This window comes from Candoia aspera, chromosome 4 (genome assembly GCF_035149785.1).
Source record: "Candoia aspera isolate rCanAsp1 chromosome 4, rCanAsp1.hap2, whole genome shotgun sequence".
Classification (NCBI taxonomy): domain Eukaryota; kingdom Metazoa; phylum Chordata; class Lepidosauria; order Squamata; family Boidae; genus Candoia; species Candoia aspera.
In genome coordinates, this window is record NC_086156.1 from 92,932,974 (window position 1) to 92,953,119 (window position 20,146).

At 42.2% G+C, this 20,146-nt stretch overlaps 1 protein-coding gene across 1 annotated transcript; it reads left to right on the forward strand.

Annotated features, from left to right (window-relative positions):
* Nucleotides 1–9,517: 9,517 nt before the first annotated feature.
* On the forward strand, nucleotides 9,518–18,186 carry LOC134495510 (zinc finger protein 260-like). Its single transcript, XM_063301005.1, has 3 exons — nucleotides 9,518–10,827; nucleotides 13,325–13,451; nucleotides 15,253–18,186. The coding sequence occupies exons 1-3, from the start codon at nucleotides 10,129–10,131 to the stop codon at nucleotides 16,236–16,238; spliced, it is 1,812 nt and encodes a 603-aa protein (XP_063157075.1). The 5' UTR covers nucleotides 9,518–10,128; the 3' UTR covers nucleotides 16,239–18,186.
* Nucleotides 18,187–20,146: the final 1,960 nt, after the last annotated feature.

Consider the following 20,146-nt stretch of genomic DNA (forward strand, 5'->3'; position numbering starts at 1 on the left):
TCCAGTTTCAGTTTGCTACCTGTAAGCTGACCCAACTCACATCTCATACCATAATGTGGTTTGTTGATTCTGGCTTAGTGTATTGTGTGAACCTAGACAATAGTGCCTTACCTAACAAATCATAGTTAAGCAAATCATGGTTTAACATAATGTATACACCAGACTGAGTTGTTCAATGAAAACAGTAGCTAATTTGGTATCCTGCAGATATCTTGGACCATAATTTACACAATCTTTTGCCACTTTCTGGGGCTGATGGGAATTGAAGTCCAAAAAAAGTCACCAGATTACTATACAGTCAAGATGTGACACATTTGGAATATTATGTCCAGTGTTCCCTTTGGCATTAAACAATCAAAATGTGCACAATAAGAAAAGGCTTTAAAGAGAATATCTTCAGGTGCTGGGATTTTTAATTTTTTTTCTACCCCAAGGGAATGTTGGAATGGAATTAGATAATGGGGCACAGGACTTAGTCCATCTGTCAGCAGGGTGATTCTCTGAAAGCTGAATATAAGGCAAAGAAACTTGGTGTGCTGGCAGAAGCTGGCAAAAAAAAAAAGGTCAAGTTTGGAAATGGGCTGAGATGAACACTGCAGAAAAATGTCCTGCAAAGCACCCCAATCAGACAGACTGGTACTGACAAAGGCTGGTGCTGACCATTCCATTCAAAGGCCCCTCCCCCTGGTCATGTGACCCAGAATAGACCTTATGTGCCTGCCCTGGGCTTCTCAGTGCACAAATACACTAACGTACAAACTTCATCTTGTGCAAAAGAAAAGAAATCCATCTATGACTTCTGCAGGCAATGGGGTTGGAAGTAATTCAAAAGGCTCTGCATGCTTTTGTTTTGCTTTAGTTTAAAAAATGCATCACAAAGAGGGGACATCATGGAGGTTTCTAATAGGCTACACATGGGTAGGGGGGAGAAAAAGCAGAATATGTTTCCCACATTTTCTCACAAAACTAGTCATCTCCTGAACAAGATGCAGGACAAAAGATGTGTCTGGCACCCTGAGGAGGAGAGAGAGTAGGCTGAACTACTGTGGTGAGCCTTTTTATTTGCTTGCTTTGATATGAACTCTGAAAATTAAAGAGCTAAACATAGTTGTAGAAGATGTTTCATTACTATTTTTTATTAATTCTCTTGTTAGGAGACCTTCATTTCTCCCTCTTCATAAAAAACAAAAGAATGAAAGGACAAACAAGGAAAATGGGGAGAGAGAATCCAAACCCATCTTTTATTCTGATGCATGTTCTTTTTCGAGTGATGGCATTTTTAGTTAACTGACAGCGCAAATCGGAAGACAGAAAACTGTCCTCCTGAATTCAGTGGAATGTATATTTTGGTAAGTTTAGGTTTGCAGTGTTAATTAGCCTAAGGGTTAAAACTGGAGGACTGAAGTTGGCCATTAGATGAAAATATCTGTACACAAAAAGCAAAGTTTTTTTTTTTTTCAAATTAGAGCAGTGACTTTATTGCAGCAACTAAATTCTTAGCCTGTGGTCTAATAAAAACACTACCATTATACATGGTAGGCAGATACCCTACTGATACAGCCTCCTCTATTTTTCTCCAAGCTGAGAAAATAATAACTTGCTGAGCATCTGTCTGTTTGCTATGGCAAAGAAGCCTATTTAGGAGGGAGGGAATACTGAGAATGTATAAAACCGAGTTTTGCCGCCGCCCCTTTCCCCACAATACATATATAGCAGCGCAAGCTATAGCCACAAATCTTTTCTGTTATCTTCAGTAGCTGAGCCTGAACAATCTTGGAAGAACCGCCTGCGGTTTCTTGCAGCGGAAGACCAAGTCTGATCTCCGCTGGGTTATTGCAGGCATTCACACATTCTTCTCGCAGCACTTACGGGCAAATAACCTCGTATGAAACCAACCTTTCCGGCGCCCCCGTGGTGTCTTCCCCGGGAAAGCTGTTTCTCAAACCTTGCAAGGAAGCCACTTCATCTGATTTGACTTGACGTTAATCGCTGCTTGGAAAGAAACCAGCCCTACCGATTTGAAATACGTCAAGAGTTAAACCGAGTGTGAATTCCCAGCCCTAGAGAGGCTCAGGAAGCTGGGCATGAGCGAAGAGGGGATGCTTTAGTTTAGGACACCCTTCCTGCTCCTCCTCTTTCAAGGATCAAAACTTGGGATTTGAATTTTAATAAGATTGGTCTTTCTGGGGTTGCAGATCGGTTGCTGCTGGGCTTTATTGAAAGGAAGCAGTGAGTGGAAGGGCGCGGGGGTGGGGAGAACGGCTGAGTAAGTGAACAGAACTGGGAAGTCGTGCTGGAAAGATCGAGGGAAAAACATCTGGAGGAGGTAAAAGGCTGGTGGGCGAAGTGGAAAATTCAGGGGATTTTTGCATGGCTATATAGCCTGGTCTCCTCTGGCGATCTGGCTGCCGTAGTAGTTTGTGCCGGACTGTGTTTACAATCGTAATTATTGATAGATAGTATCTAGCGGGCCAAAACGTCTCACAGCCATCGCTTTTTTTATTATACGGTATTAAAACTCTTTCCTGAGCAACTGGCGTGGTTCCGGCGTGGAGTCTTACAACAGACTTCTTAGGCAGGGTAGAGTGAAAAAGGTGACTGATTCAGGACCGTTCCTACTACCGTTTAGTCAGCTTTGCAGGTCAACTCAAATCTTTCTGGCCCCTAGGACTAGCAAAGGTCCCCATCCTGTTCTTTATCCCTGCTGCCTTTCATGTCCAGTGAGCTTCTGGATTGCCAAAGGGCAGATGCAGATTCTAAGCCAAGGGCCTTAGCGTTCTGTCTTCCTCTTTTACCCAACTGTGCCCCTTCTTTCCTTCCTTGAGTAGTAGGAAATGAAAACAGGATCTAGTTGAGCAGGAGATGTCTTGATAAGGCCTTTCAGCTATTGCCTCTGAAGATTGTAGGGAAATGAATGAGGACCTCTTCTCTGATCGCTTTGTTTTTAATACTTCTTAAGTGTTAAAAGGAAAGGTTTTGGTTTGTTTTTTTTTTGTAGTCCATACCTACATGAAATTTGGTTTTCATTTGAATGGAGCAGCAGGGTGGTAGTAGGAACGTTTACATCAGATTATCTTTAAGTATGAGAGGTATGAATGCAAAGGTGCAAAGCATCCGCACCGGTGCATTTGAGGGGAAGGCTGGCAGTGTTGTAGCCCACCATCTCTTGCTTTTTGAAAAGCTAGACCAGTGTTTCTCAACCTTGGCAACTTTAAGATGGGTGGACTTCAACTCCCAGAATTCCCCAGCCAGCCTGGAGCCAAACTCCTAGATCGCTTGGGAGAAGATTGTGATCTACTGTGCATTAGAATCAGGAGGGTTGAGTGTACTTGTGTCAGAGAAGGCTGGAATGTTGCCTTTTTCCAATATATATTTATACTCAGTGGAGGGACTCTAATCTGGGTTCATCAGGAGGTGGTATGGATTTATCAGTGTGGGTTTTATAGAAGTAGAAAAATATAAGGAAGTACTAAAATTCCTAAATGCCACCTTCCCCCTACCCCCTCCCCAATTTGGAGCTTGGTTGCAGTATTTCAGTGCTTGTGGATGGGGAAGATAGGATGTAGACACTTCCAAATCAAAAGATCATAACTGGGGGTGGGGGTTCTTTAGCAGCAGCCCCATCTATCCTTTCATTGTTAGGCAAGAGGATTTAGGGGGTGGGGAGTGGAGGCCTGTGGGGAGAAGGGCAGCTGTGCAGTTGCTGATTCTCTGTAGAATGTGTTTAAGTCCTGAGCCGATTAAAGATAAAGGCTTGGCTTATCCCTCTCTGGACCTGCACAACAACATCTCTGTCTCTTTTCCCCCAAAGAGGTTTTCCTTCCCCTTGTTGCACCAGCCATTTCCCGATTAAAATCTCTACCACTGTATTTTCAGTGCCTGCTTTTTTTAAAAGTAAGGAACTTTGCATCAGTTAAGTATTTAGCATCTCCCCTTTTTAAAAATTTGTGTTGATAATTATAACTCTTGTCAGAAGAGAGGACTATGTTAATTCTTGCCCTAGCCCTTAGAAATGAATTACAAGTTGGTGCATAAGGTACCCTATCTGCAAGTTGGCTCCTGGCAACAGAACTGGCATCATTTGTGGCACTAATTTTATTTATTTATTGCAATTTATAGTTCATGGAGTGTTTTAATGATGGTTTGCCAAACACACCATAATGGCCTGGTTTATGCATAACTCTCAGCCATAAGTGTGGGTTTATAAGCCACAGTGGGTGGTTTGTTCATCAGTAAGTCAAAATTCCAAATAAGCCATCCTATTACAGCTTAGTGTGATGTAGTTACACCTAACTTGCCATCTTAGTTAGATGTTTGTGTACATTTGGATTTGAAGGAGAATAAGGAGAACAATTAGAAGTTGTTTGAGGTCTCTGGAGGTTCTTGGGGTGTTACTATAAGTTCCTTTGTGGCAAGAGGATACAACTTCCTTTGGTTTGAAGACCACAATAACCCTTGGGAGACATGCTGAGTCTGCATTCTAAAAGCAGACAGGATAGAATCCATTTTACAGGCTATTCAGTCATTTTAAGGGGTGAAATGGGTAACCTCTTCAGAGCTCAAGACAAACATTTGCCCCATAACATACCCACCCACCCCATAATATCCCAGAGAAAAAAGGCTGACAATTTGGACTCTCTCACCTCTGGGAGTTGCAGAAAGCAGCTTCTTGCACCTCTGTTTTACAAAATCACTAGTGTCATTTGGGGGAGGGGAAATGATAGTTGGTCCACTGGTACCAGTTGTGTTGCAGAATGCTGGGAAAGCCTTTAGCCCAGGAGAGGTCAAAAAAGTCACACACCAAGCATTTCTATAAAAATAATTTATTTACAGAAAGCAAAAACAAAAGCAAAAACATTTAAAGGACTTAGCTCTCATTGAGAGCTACCTGGCTTGCTACATGCCGGCAGAGAGAAAAAGAAGAAGTGAAGAACAAGTCCGGGCAGGTCCTCCCCCCAGGCTATTTTGCATGAAGCACGTGAGAGGAGACAATCACTTGCAACCTTTCACCCGGCCAAATGATTAGGTATAATAGTAGCTTAATCTGTTAGTAGGGAAACCTTAACACTCCCCTTTTTACACTACAGATTAAGATGCATAACCAATCTTCTCTGACACCTTTATATGTCTTTCCATTCACATTACCATTATCTCCCCTTTGGTTTAACAGAAAGTTACCATTTTTCTTCCTGTTTTTTTTCAAACCTAGGTTATTATAATTCCAAGGCTTCTTAATGTGAAATGGCTTTTCATGCAGGCTTCAAAATCAAGCCTTTGTTTTTCTGTTGATGTGAATAGCAGCAAATCATCAACATAAATGCACAGATACATATAGCCTTGTTTGTCCTTCTTCATATATACACAGGGATCTGCTTTTCCTTTTTCAAAACCAAAATTCTGCAGTTTTTCATCTACTTTTTGGTTCCAGGATCTAGCAGCTTGTTTTAACCCATAGATTGACTTCTGCAGTTCACAGACTAGATTCTCCCCTTTTTCATAGCCAGGGGGTTGCTGCATGTATAATCTGTGGTCTAAATCACCATAGAGAAATGCAGTTTGAATGTCATAGTGGTTAACTGACATTCCCTTGAGTGCAGCAACTTTTAACAGTAATCTAATTGATTCACCTTTAGTAACTGGTGCAAAAGTCTTGTCAAAGTCTAAATCTTTCCTTTGAGTGAACCCTTTTGCAACCAACCTTGCTTTATATTTTTGGATTTTGCCATCAGCATCCCTTTTCAGTTTGAAAACCCACCTACAACCCAGACAGCGTTCATTGGGAGGTAGATTTACCAGTTTCCATGTTTTATTTTCTTTCAAGGATGCTAATTCCTGTTGCATGGCAGAATGCCAATTTTGTGCAATCTCAGGTGGTAAAGCATTCACTTGTTCTAAAGACTCAGGTTCTGTGAATATGTGAAAAGCCTTTACTGTTTCAGCCTGAAAACGTGATGGAGGAACGCCTTTATTACTCCTCTGAGATCTGCGAGGTAATACAGGGCTTAAATTTTGACTCCTATCACTTTCCTGAGAAGCATCTGTCTCATCAGACAGATCTTCAGTTTGCTTTTCTGGTTTAATGTCCTCATCAGGCAAAAGATCACCATCAGCAAGTCCTTGCTGTTCTCTTGTGGTGGTCAGATCAACTGGAGAACTAGAGTTTAATCTCCCCCAGTTTTGTTCAGCAAAAGAAGCACTTTTGCTAATTATTAATTTCTCTCCCATTATGAACCTGTAGCTCCTCTGGCTTTGTTCATAGCCAACAAAGATGGCTTTCTTTGTTGTGGGGCCTCCTTTCCTTCTCTGCTGTTTTGGAATGTGAACCCATGCAGTGCTACCAAACACTCTAAGATGGCTTACCTTTGGTTTCACACCATAAAACAAATGGAATGGAGTGTCCTGAATCATAGAGTTATACAACCTGTTCTGAACATAACAAGCAGTCGATAAAGCTTCTCCCCAGAACGTAAAACATAATTGTGAATCTTTTAACATGCATTCCATCGCATTTTGCAAGGTTCTGCCCTTTCTTTCAGCAACACCATTTTGCTGAGGGGTGTACGGGTTAGAAAGAATTTGTTCTATCCCTTTTTCCACTAGGAACCTTCTGAATTTGTGAGAAAGGTATTCTCCTCCTCTATCACATTGGAGTGCAGATACAGGCCTAGGGAATTTTCCATTTGCCCATGTCACAAAACTTTTAAATTTCTCAAATGCCTCATCTTTATGTTTTAAGATGTAGATAAATGTGTATCTTGAGAAATCATCAATGATGGTCATTGCATACCTTGCTTGTCCAAGACTTGGAGCAAAAGGACCAATAATGTCAGAGTGTACAATTTCCAAAGGTCTAGTTGTAACTCTGTCACTGTGCTTACTCACAGGAGCTTTTAGTGTTTTGCATTCTTTGCAAACTACACAATCTAAGTATTTATCACAGGGTTTTATCTTTAGGTCAGCACACAGCTGTGGCATTTGTGCTATATACTTGATATTAGCATGACCAAATCTCCTGTGCATCAGGTGTACACATTGGTCATGATATGGTGTGTTGCCAACTGCAGCCTTGCAGCTTGGCTTCCTTGCATTTTGCACAATGTACAAGGAGTCTTTTAACATACCAGTAGCACACAATTTCCCATTTTTACGTATCTCACAACCATTTTTCTTAAATGTTATGATATACCCTGTTGCAGCCAATTGTGCCACAGATAAAAGGTTTGATTGTAAATTTGGCACATACAACACACCTTTTACAGTTTCTCCTAAGCAGGATAAATACAAGTCACCTTGTCCCATAATTTTGGTCACAGACCCATCAGCCAAAGATACACTTTGTCTTTTAGTTTTAGACAGTGACACAAAAGAGCTTTTACAATTACATAAATGACAACTGGCCCCAGAATCTAACACCCATACATCAGAATTACCCTTCTCAGCAACCTGTGCAATTTGGGTTGTCTGAGGAGCCTTCTTCTGTGTTGCCCTTGTGTTCTTCTGCTCTGTCTTTCTACTCTTGGGTCTCATGGCACAGTCTCTTTGCAAATGTCCAGCTGAACCACAAGTGAAGCATCGCTGGCTGGCTAGCGCTGTGGCCTCAGGTTCCTTTCCCTTCTTTTCCCTCATTTTCTGGTCTTGCAGCTTTCCAGAAGAGATGGGGGGGAATCTTTCCTCTCTCTTCTCCCATTCAGCGAGTAAGCGCTGTGTAACATACGATGGGGTGAGGTCTGCTTCAGGCATAGCCTCCAGGGTACAAATCAGCGTGTCCCACGTTTCATTTAGTGAGGACAGGAGGATATAGGATTTTGTGAGAGGTGTAAATTCCATTCCTCTCTCCTGCAACTCAACAAACAGCTGCTGAATAAAATGCAGGTGCTCAGGAAGGCTATCTCCTTCTGCAAGGTAGGCTCTGTACAGCTTTTTCGTCAGAGTAACTTTACTCCCTGCTGTTGCCTTTACATATAAGTCTCTCAAAGCGTCCCAAAGTTGCTTTGCAGACTGCATGCCTCGCACGTGGACTAGCTGATTGTCCTCAACTCCCAAGATAATGGTGGCTCTAGCCCGCTCATCCTGTCTCAGCCATTCAGCATTGGGATTTTGGGGGGTTTGCTCACCAATTGGCAGCCAAAGATTCTCTCTGCGAAGATACATTTCCATCTTCAGGGCCCAATTCAAATAGTTGGTCTCTGATAGGCGCTCCAGAGGCATCGCTGAGGGCTGGGAGGCAGCCATGGCTTCTTCCTTCTTTTGCAAGTCACCTCAGCTAGCTTCTAAGTCCTGCAGACCGGCAGTTGCTGGAAAATCTCCAGGTGGCTCCAAAGAAAATCTTCACAGGTCTTTGCTACCTGCCTTTAAATTGTGCATGAGGTGTGGAGTTGATCTCTCTTTTCTTTCTGGGTTTTATTGCGTTGTTTACTGGGCACATAACCTGTTGCAGAATGCTGGGAAAGCCTTTAGCCCAGGAGAGGTCAAAAAAGTCACACACCAAGCATTTCTATAAAAATAATTTATTTACAGAAAGCAAAAACAAAAGCAAAAACATTTAAAGGACTTAGCTCTCATTGAGAGCTACCTGGCTTGCTACATGCCGGCAGAGAGAAAAAGAAGAAGTGAAGAACAAGTCCGGGCAGGTCCTCCCCCCAGGCTATTTTGCATGAAGCACGTGAGAGGAGACAATCACTTGCAACCTTTCACCCGGCCAAATGATTAGGTATAATAGTAGCTTAATCTGTTAGTAGGGAAACCTTAACAAGTTGTCTTCTTGAAAAGTAAATGGCAGGATGTTGATGTTGTTCTTGAGTATACACCCCATTCACTTTGAGAAACAGCCCAATAGGCTAAGCCACAGCTTTGCATAAACTCGCTGAACACTCAGACATGCTCAAGAACCTTACAGGGTTCCTTATCAAACAGATCAGTGTAGAATTAATTGCCAAAGATAAACAGACTTTAAGTCACTTCTGTTTGTGAAAATACCATGCCTCCTCTTTTTTAGTAGGTTACAAAACAATAGCGTTAAGCTTGCAATTGTTTTTCAGTGTAGTTGCTTTTGGGAATAAACTACTTTTCCTGGGCTCGTGGCTGCCCATTCTTCCTGCATTCTGGCTGCAAGTTGGAGTTTGGGAATTTTTTGCCTGGCAAACTGTGGTTAACCTTAACTATAATGTTAAGGTTAGTGCTTAACTATAATGTGAGTGAGTGCTTAACTATAATGTATCCAAAGGCAGTTTCAAAGAATGATTTCACAAGATTGGTTTGTCTCAGCAACCCATGATTAAAATGAATTTCTATTTAGAACAGAGATATAACCCTACAGAGCAGGGTTTCTCAACCAGGGTTCCGTGAAACCCCAGGATTCCGTGAGAGGTCACTAGGGGTTCCCTGGAAGATCACGATTTATTTAAAAAAATATTTCAAATTCAGGCAACTTCACATTAAAGAGGAAGTTTCATTCTTTATTTTTAGTTTAAGAACACTGTTAATGCATATATACAGGCCTACACATGAAACAAATATAATAATTTTGTAACGCATGAAACAAATATAATAATTTTGTAACGCATGAAACAAATATAATAATTTTGTAACTGCTGGCCTATCTTTGAGCCTGAATGTGCAGGGGTTCCCCAAGGCCAGAAAAAGTATTTCAAGAGTTCCTCCAGGGCCAAAAAACTCAGAAAGGCTGCTATAGAGTGAAGTTAACTGAAATAGGAAAAAACAACTGGGGTTTTCTACATTGCTCAAAAATAGGATGTTTAATAATGCCAGGAAATAGTTGTGGTTGAAGACTGTACTACAGTCTGAACTAACTTTTTCTGTTCTTTTTCTTCTCCCTTTATTCAGGAACTGGCATACTGTTCTTGACTGAGAACCTCTTGGCTTCAGATTTAACTGCTTTGTAAGCTGCAGCTTCTGGGTTAATGAGAAGATAACTTCATCCAGGTTCCAAAGTGGGAACTGTGTGGTGGTATGAGGTCTTTCTTTTACCTAGCTGAGATACCACACCTGGATCTGGAGAGAGCAGGCTTGCATTTTTTTGTTGAGAGAAGTTCAGTCCCTAAGCCTCCAAGTGGGCAGAGGTGGACTTCCTTCTGAGGAATCCAAATCTATGTGACATTTTTTTTCAAGATGGAAAAAGAGGCCCAAGAAAGGTCTGTGTCAGGAGAAAGGCCTGTTGGACCAGGAAGAGACACTATTTCAGTACACCCTGGTGGTTCTCGAGATCTGTTCCAGTGGGCAGTACCAAGACAGGAAGGGATTTCCCAGTGCCTTGAAGGCCAATGGCAAGAGTATTTGAAAACAGTCCCATATCCAACCTCAGGATGGGGGACCTCACAGTCGCCAGATCTGACCTTGTGGGATGACCTGGCTATCCTTGACCATGTGGTCGGTGCCTGCCAGTGGCCTCGAGAAGGGGTGAGCCGCCTCCTGCCCATTCTTAGGGCTGAAGCCCAGCAGGTCTTAAGTAATCTGGATGCCAGAGACAAAGGGGACCATAGGAGGATTAAAACTACTGCCGGGAGCAGCCATTCAAGTACTGCTGAGACCCAGCGCCAGCGCTTCCGCCACTTCCGTTATCAGGAGGCCGAGGGACCCCGTGAGGTCTGTAGCCAGTTGTGGGAACTCTGCCACCGCTGGTTGGAACCAGAGAGTCACACGAAGGAGCAGATCCTGGAGCTGCTGGTTTTGGAGCAGTTTCTGACAGTTCTGCCAAAGGGAATCCAGAGCCAGGTCCTAGAATGTGGTCCCAAGACCTGTGCTCAGGCCGTTGCCTTGGCAGAGGGGTTCCTTTTGAGCCAGCAGGAGAATTTGCAAAGGGAGCCACAGGTGAGGAGAAGGATTGCATAAGTTACATAGGAAACAGTAATTTATAGTTCAATGAGACCAAAATACCAATTATGTTGCGTAAAAAGCCAACACATGCCAGCAGCATAAACATACACATCTTTCAGTTTATGATGGCTGAGTTCACATAACAAGCTAAACATTAAACCTATAAATTTAAAATTGCTGAGTTCGTGTAAGTTTATGTCCAAACAAACCTTATGACTTAACGTATGCTTAGGCAATGAATGGTTAGGGTCCCAGAATACACGAAGCTTGTGAACTTTATCCATATCTAGAACATTGTTTCAAACTAAAAATGATACCCTGAGGATTATGTGGCAGTTATTTATCCAGGTCAGAGTGTTCACATGAAAAGAGAAAGCTCTCCCCCCATTTTGGTCCGGTGAATCGTGTTATACAAACATGGTGTAGGGCGTTTTGTATAGCAGGCTGTTCAATCATGTTCAGTCTATGGGGTTGCTAAGAGTTCCAACTTAATGACACATCATCATGGAATGCTTCCCCACCACCACAACCTTTGCATGCAGACCACATTCTGAAGTGTTTAACTCCAGGAACAATTGTGTAGGTGAGTTTTTTTCAGAGAACATCAGCTTCCCTGTTCCCCAAGCCTGAAAGGATGTGATTTTCAACATGTAACTCTTCTACCCACCAGAAACCTATGGAAGGAACAAGGTGAGGAAAGCACCGAGTCTTTTTGATGTCAGCATACTTGACTGTTGGGCGCATTGATGTGCATATTGCTTGATACAAATTAACAAGGGAAGTCTATTTTTGGATGAGATACTCTGATCTCTACAGACCCCTTTGGAGGTTATGCAAGTAGAGGAATTGTGATTCAGTGTAACCATTCAGAAGCACACATCTATGATTCAGCACAGCTGGTCAGAAGCACATACACAGCCTCTCCACTATTTTCTCAGTCACAATGAGATTTACACCTCACTTCCTTCTGCTTTCATAATCCTTTGCAGGACTGCTATTTTTCCAGTGCTAGAAGCAATGACAAAAAAAGTGATCTTCTGGAGAGTAGTTGAGAGGAAAGGAAAGTTGAATCCTCCTTTCCAGTGATCCTTAGCAAAGCTGTGATTTTTGCCACCCAGCTGTTCATGGCCAAAAAAAAAAAGTAGATAGGTCTCCTGGGATTGGATAGCAGGTAGGCGGCATATATCTCACAAATTATCCTTATTTGGCATCAACTCTGGGCCCCTGAGATGATGCTCGTGTTGTCAGTGTGTCTAATGGTATGTGGGGAAGACCTTGGGGGTTGGGCGAAGAGATGCTGCCTAGGGAACAGTCAGATAAGAGAGGGCAGGATAGTGGGTGGATAGTGGGCAGGGCAAGAGGCTCAGAAGGGACCCTCCCTAGTTTCTCAGGCTGCAAAGGAGACATGGGAGAATTGTACTTTCAGACTTGCAAGATTGATGTCAGCCTTATGAGGTAGACAGACAAGAAACATAATCAGATAAGCTAATTCTACTTTATTGTAAGGCTACTTTTGCAGGATCTTGCTGTACACCCTGCTGTTTTATGTATTTTAATTTTTAAAATGATGGGAAAATTGCATCAATTACAAGCAAAATCTGTATTTCTAATAATGCCTCTAGCACTCAGATCCTGCAGAGGCATTCTTAGAAAATGCAATGACAGTTGGTATGGCCCAGAAGTTGGTTTGGAAATATATTTGAGGCCCAGGCAAGAGAGAAGGATAAACTGGGTTGGATAGAAACCATTCTGGGAAGCTAGAGGGGGCAATGGGAAGCAGTCCCTCCATACTGCTTCTAGTGTAATTAGGCATGCATTCCATGATACCTGTTTTTTCAGAATGCTTATCATGTATTTTCAAAATTCCAATTGTCCCCATGAGTCCAGAAAGTTGGAAACTTTTGACCTAGCCTTGCAATCTAATCATGCAGAGTTTTCAGGCATCACGGCGGGCAACTTCCAGGCACGAGCAGTTCAGGAGCGTCTTATTGTGGCCTGTGGTGCCAAGATAGCAGCAACAAATTCTAGCTGATCCTTTTGAGAAGGGGGAAAAGCTAAAAAAATAAAGTGTACTAAGACCCCGGTAGGATTGTAGTACAATAGGTGCCCATCTATGTACATACAGTGTATTCTCAAAAAGTAGGAAAAGGGGGTGAAATCCTAACTCTTCTGAAATCATTTTGTTACTTTCCTTTGCCTTGTGATCCTCAGTTGCCCTCCTCCCCCACAAAAAGGAAAAACTTTACTCAATGCTTTGGCCAAATATGTAAAACAGGGGTAATGCCAATGGGTTTGTAGTTGTTGGTCCCCTCCTTTCTGCTTATTTACTAAATATCCGGAAACATCTAAAGAATGTTCTGTACTGCAACTTCTCATCTGCAGCTGTTTTCATCCCTGTTTTTGGCTTTATCTGTTGGCCAGATGTCATTTTGCTAAAAATGGTTTTTGGATAAAGTAGGGGCTTGGATATTAACTTACAGTGTCATTTCAGGAGTCTGACTCATTTCAAGAGGCAGCTATGAATCTCTCTGAAGGCCAGCGGGCTGTGTCAGATGCCAGACAAAGGCTTCTTGCCAAGGAAGTCAGGAAACATGATAATGGGAAGGCAAGCTTGTTAGGTAAGCCTTTAATTTGCGAATGGTGATAGTCCTGCTCTACTCAGGACAGTCTAAGGTCATGTGGTCAGGACCATGTCTCATTCTGGATTGCAATATTCTGAAAAGGAGTATGGAAATGCTGGAAGTGATGCCAGGAGAACTTTGAAGATCTGGAAATTCTGGAGTTATAAGAAGGACTGTGAAGACATAACTTCTCCAGTAGAAGACAGTGGCAAACCACCCTATACTACGATCTGGATTAGAATGGGTGGTAGACCTGTAGTGGGGTGCTTGTGTAATTGATTGTTGATTTTCTCCAGGCTCTCTCTTGGATGATGAATTTTGTGTTTTATTGTTGCATTTTATAAGCCACCCGGAGTGGCTTACAAAAGTGGGTAGGGCATCCTATCAATCAATCTAATAAATAAATATTGTTGCCAAGAACACAGTATGGACATGTCCGTCATCAAGACTTGAGCTCAACACTCAGGAGAGATTTTACCTTATGAAGATGCTACACTGCAGGAAGGTTGATTCTGTTGCATTATAAGAGTAAAAATTTCTTCAGTAGCAACTTAAGAACACACAAGTGGATTTTGGCCTGCTCTGGGGAAGTTCTGATTACAATGTGCACACTGAGCTTTAGTCACTGTTAGTGCAAGTATTTCTTCTCATTTCTCCTTCTGTGGCATTAGGGCTGCTGCAGGTGACAATGAGAATGATAGCACGGGATGCACTAACCACTATTTCTCTTAAGAGTCAGTGCTTGTTTTCCTCTAAGAGCACATAAGACATTTGTTGTAAAAAATTTCAAGTATGACATTTTTGTAAAACATCCCACTTCAATTGCGAAACGGATGCTTTTAGCATAAAACATATTAATTTTAACATTTTAGAAGTATTTTGAGCTCAAAATGGAGATGTTCCACCACAAAGTGTTCCAAGATGTTCAAAGCAGCCCGTTTCACTCTTAAGGAGTCTCTTTTGCACTTTGGATAGGCCATTCTGCAAAATTTCACTCCCAAAATATTTTGAAACTACGTTTTGCAAACTCCTAGCTGTATTTCAAAAGAAGAGGATTTCTACAGCAAAGTTAGGAACTGCAACCTGTGAAACCCTCTTTGGTGGCTCCTGGAACCCTTTAACTGCACTGTTGAATTTTGGTTTCTGTCTGGGTTAGAGCAAAAACGTGCACAAATAAACCTGAAACAGAAAAACAAAACTAAAATCCCAGCCCTGCCTATAAGTGTGATATAAGGTAAGGCTAGGTTTGAGTCAAACTTGATACCTGGTAACTTCATGGACACAGTTGTGTATTTTTAGCAAGGACACAGGATGGGGTTGGCATTGCCTTTTTCCAGGGCTTTTTTCTGTCTAGTCTATGGTCTGGGGATTTCTTGATTTCCCATCCCACTATTGCATTCTGATCCATTGTAAGCTCAGCTAAGCTCAGCTAGATCTGCTAGCCAGCTGAGCATAAACATGAGACAAACCTGCCCATTATACCCTGTTGTCCTGCCAACTGCAGCCTCTGGTCCTCCGTTTCCCCCAAAATACCAAGTTGTGGTTCCTAGCCATCAAAAGGTTGCCATTCTCTGCTGTACAACATACAGTTCGGCTTATCTCTAGAAGTCTTCTAAACAGTTAATTTAGAATAAACTTATGGTTCCCGTTGCGGAGGTATGGGATATCTAGGGTTGTTGCTGGTAGAAAAGAACTTTTAACAGATTGGGATATTTTTTTGCTGTTTTCAAGTTCTTGATCACATCACTGCATTAAGTAACAGTTCAACCTCTGAATTTTTTTTCACACCATCTTATAGGTTCCAAAGTCACAAACAGAGGAGCAGGGGCCATTCAGAATCAAGAGGTCAGAGATGAGGGGACAGATGGTGCTTTTTCGGGGACTCTCAAGAAGGAGAAACCCTACATCTGTATGGACTGTGGGAAATGTTTTGTGAGGCCATCAGACTTGGCAAAGCATGACAATATTCACACAAGTGCCAAGCATTTTCACTGCATGGAGTGTGGGACAAGATTTACTCAGTTGCCCCACCTGACTAGACATCAGAGAATTCACACAGGGGAAAAACCACACACATGCACTGACTGTGGTGCATCATTTGCCCAGAGAGTGTCATTGGTTAGTCATCAGAGAGTCCACTCTGCAGAACAGCCTTACCACTGTTCTCATTGCCCACAGTGCTTCAGCCACCAGTCAGCACTTAAAGTGCATGAACGTATCCACACGGGCCAGAAACCTTATATCTGCCTGGAATGTGGGAAAAGGTTTGTTTCTTCTTCCACCCTCAAAATACACAAGCGGATCCATACAGGAGAGAAGCCGTTTTCCTGTGCTGATTGTGGGAAACGATTTATTCAACGTTCCAATCTGATTTCGCACCAACGGACACACTCGGGGGAGAAACCTTTTTGCTGTACGGTGTGTGGAAGAAGATTCAGTTACCCATCAGACCTCACCCGGCACCAGAAAATTCACACAGGAGAAAAACCATTTCCTTGTGATGAGTGTGAGAGGAGATTCACTAGGTTTTCAGATCTCCTTATACATTGGAGAATCCATACTGGGGAGCGCCCGTATCGCTGCCTTGAGTGTGGGAGGAGGTTCCGCCAGAAGAGTGCATTGGTAACGCACCAGAGAATCCACATGAAAGAGAAGGCAGCAGAAAATATCAAGCCTGTAGTATCCACACAGTCACAGGAAAATAATGAACTGAAAATCAGTGAGACAGAAGAGAAGGTGTGCATTCCAGAGGAAACACAGGAGAACGATGCCTCAGAGACTTAGAAGGAACCAACCTGAACTTGTCTTCCTGAGTGCTGATCCATCACTTTCTCCTCATCTCACAAAGGGAGAAAATCTTTAGAGTATTTGAAGAGGTCCTGTATTGTTCCCTTGATCACTCCCATTTTCCTCCAGTGCTGATTTTCTGAGGAACTTTGCTGGTCCTTGTCCTGGTCTTGGGACTTAGCCTGGAATGTAGTAGAAACTGGAATATTCTGCCTTGGTTTTACTGCTGACATTTAGCTGTTGTCTGACCTGATTCATTGGGGCATTTGGACAATATGTCTTCACACTGCAGTGACTGGAAAAGAAATTCAAGCCCTGATTCCTTGCTTCTTCCTACTGTATATTCAGTTTGAAAGGATGACAAAAGCACTGGTAAGAAGAAGGTTCTTGCTCTGCTGATTTGTCAAGTAGGAAGAAGCATCCTGTTCTGATTCTTTTCAGACTAGAACCAGAGTATAAGACTTCAGGAAATACCATATTATTGGGATAATCTGTGCCATTGTATTTTATAAAATGGAGAAAGAAATATGTCCACAAGAGATTGTGAGGTAGGCATCACCATTCAAATCCAAAATAAAAACCTACAGGAGAGGAGAATATGAAGCTTTTTATGTTTCAGAGGCAGCATAAGAACTGCTCTGGCAAGTGCTGAGGGCAGACATGAGGGCTCTTATTTGGGAACTTACTTCTTAGGGGCCTCTAGTTTGGCTGTTTGTTGGATACAAAGAAGTGAAAGATTTAGACATTAGCAGGATCTACAGGGTAATTCTTACATATCAAGGGCAGTGGGAGATTAGGGAAATAGGTCATGCAGAATTTTGCACATCTTTTCACTGTATGTTTTGTGTCTTACATTTTGTGAACTTTGCCTTCTAGATCACTGAGGTGATTGGTTTATGGAAGCAATAGGAATTGTGAACACTGGTTGGCAGAAAGGATCTGGATTCAAATGCTCTGGAGAACTATGACTTCACTGTGTGGCCTTTAGCAAGTTATGCTGTCAGCCTGAATTGTCCATCTATAAGTGGAGTATAATGAGGGCCTACTGTATAGGCCTCTGGAAAGCTAAAAGGCAGTCAGTACACTGCAAATGCCATAGAAGTGTTTCATCATCAAGTCTGAGATGTTCACCACCTTTCCATAGGTGGATAGACTATTGCCAATGATCTTGCCCTGATTGGAAATCAGTTGCTTTGGAGTTTAGTGTATGGATGAATCCTTCGTGAGAAGTAAATCATGCTGCATTCAGGGGAGTTTACTCTCTAGTAAATATGTTCAAGATTGCTTCCTTAAGCAGATCTTCACATAGCAACACATCTCTTAAAAATGCAGTCACACTCAGACTTATTGAAGAATCAGTATATGTCCTCAGTTGGATTTTACTTCTTTCCTCTGTTGCAAATTCTAAAAAGAATTGCAGTTTTCCCTCCTTTTTCCTGCCCTCCCTCCTTTGGAGAACGGCATTATGCTACAGGCACATTCTTAGCTTTAAGCTATATTCTCTGAGGTACTTCATCACCCCTATTTCTTTCTTTCCATTGGGGTACCTTATTCACCTTCTTTTCTCATTGGGTTTTCTTTTGCTGTTTTCTCCTTCCTAGTTTGTGGCATATCTATTTTTCAGGGGGTTGTGTGGAGAAGGGAATGTTCAGGTCAGGAGGATAGGTAGCACCCTTCACAATCACAGATTTGCTTCTAAACTGCTAGGGTGTTGGCAAAGGAGAGCTGCAGCTGTCTTATGTTTTTGCTTAATAGTTCATTATTCTGAGCTATAAATAGCAATCATATAATGCTGAAGAAAGATCATACTTCGTACTGGGCTTTGAGTAACAAGTGGTTTGTAGCACTTATGTGATGGGAAAACCACATATTTGCTAAGGTAATACCAGTATTATCTGTGTGCCAGTGTGTTTATCTTTTAAATTAGCTGTATCTGTTTTCTGAGCATGTCTGCACTACAGTAATGGTCAGTAATACTGAATCCCAGCTCGCCATGTGAAGAACATAAAGAATCATACTGACAACCTAGACTTCACTTGTTCCTTGTTTTTGGCTATGCTTGCTTGATGAAAATCCTAGGCAAGCGTATTTTGGAGTCCAAAACATCAGAAGAGCATAGATTATCTACATTTGGCTCACTCTGTCAAAGAGGTAGATTGGGTTTTGATACACTTCTGGGCCTAGTCATGGATGGCTGACTGTAATCTTTAAAGTCTATCCTGCACCTGCACTTCAAATTACAGGGCACATTAGTAATTCTTGGGTTAGACAGACTACTGTTTGCAAATAAAATTATGTTATTTTACATTACATTACTCTGCAGTGTTGGTTTTCTCTTTGTAGCAATTTATTCCCATAGATGAATATTCAGAAATGTGATCCATCAGCTCTAGCCTAGGGTACAGGCCACAACAAAGGTGGGCAAGCTGTGGCCAACTAGATAACTGATGAACTACAATTCCCAACTTTCCTCATATAGTCAAGGTTGCTGGGATTGCTGGAAATTGTAGTTCAGTAATAAGTCATCCACACTTGCTCTATCATATCATTATCTTGCACAAATAAACCCAGTCTGAAAGAAATTGTTGCTTTCTATGTGCTCATGAGAAGCACATGTAGGAGAAAAATCTGTCCTAACACAGAAATTCTGCTACTGGTTATTCTGAGAGTTGTCTCAACACATCTGGAAGCTATTAAACAAGGGAAGGGGGGAAGTCTGGCTAACAGTCTCAGTGATAGTAATAAGGTAAGCTTAAAGACTTGGGGCCTGGTTTCCTTTGATGCAAAGATTTTAGCCTCTGCAAATGATACATGAATCTTTTTCAGTTGCTTGCCTTCCTTTTTAATACACAAATTAGTCTGACTCTTTTTAGAGCTCAAATTGACATGGCAGCTTTGCTTAAATGTGTATATTTCACCCTGCTATACTACTTCCAGGGACGCGGTGGCACTGCAGGTTAAACCGCTGAGCTGCTGAGCTTGCCGATCGGAAGGTCGGCAGTTTGAATCTGTGTGACGGGGTGAGCTCCTGTTGCTAGTCCCAGCTCCTGCCAACCTAGCAGTTCGAAAACATGCAAATGTGAGTAGATTAATAGGTACCACTTTGGCGGGCAGGTAACGGCGTTCCGTTTAGTCATGCCGGCCACATGACCATGGAAGTGTCTACGGACAAACGCCGGCTCTTTGGCTTTGAAACGGAGATGAGCACCGCCCCCTAGAGTCGGACATGACTGGACTTAATGTCAAAGGAAACCTTTACCTTTGTCTTTACTGTACTACTTCCAGTGAAACTCTCAGTGAATGGAATCCAGAAGGTCTCAGGTAAAGGTATATAGATAATTCTATATATGTCTATGTAGAGGGAAGTCTTATTAATTGTAAGTCAAACAGGCATGGAATTGTAGCCATAGGTGGAAATTCTACCTGGGTGGAAGTATTTGGGAGGAGAAGCAAACTGAAAGTAGAAATCATTGGAAGGTGAAGAATAGGATTTAAATGCATTAGTTTATTGAGAGACTGGCAGACATGAAAGGCTGAAGAATGTCCAGTTTGTGGATTACCATCATATGGACATGCTGAGGGGTCTTAATTCATTTCTGTCCAACATTTCCAATATTAAAGTTGGCCATTTGTGTGTTTGTGGGGTAGGAGCACCTATCATCACATATATTGAATGTGGCCCTCTCCTTCATCATACCCTTTTGCATAGCCAGCAAGGTGAGTATACAGAATCCTAATTGCATATCTTCATTGTCCACATTAGACTAGGGCAAATGGTTGGTATTTCGGGGAGAGAGACAAGGAGTAAACAAATCAAGCCCCCCCACCCAGCAATGTCATCACATGTAACAATCCCTTAACTTTATTGCCAACAATTCAGTCCTACAGAATAGATGGCATTCAGT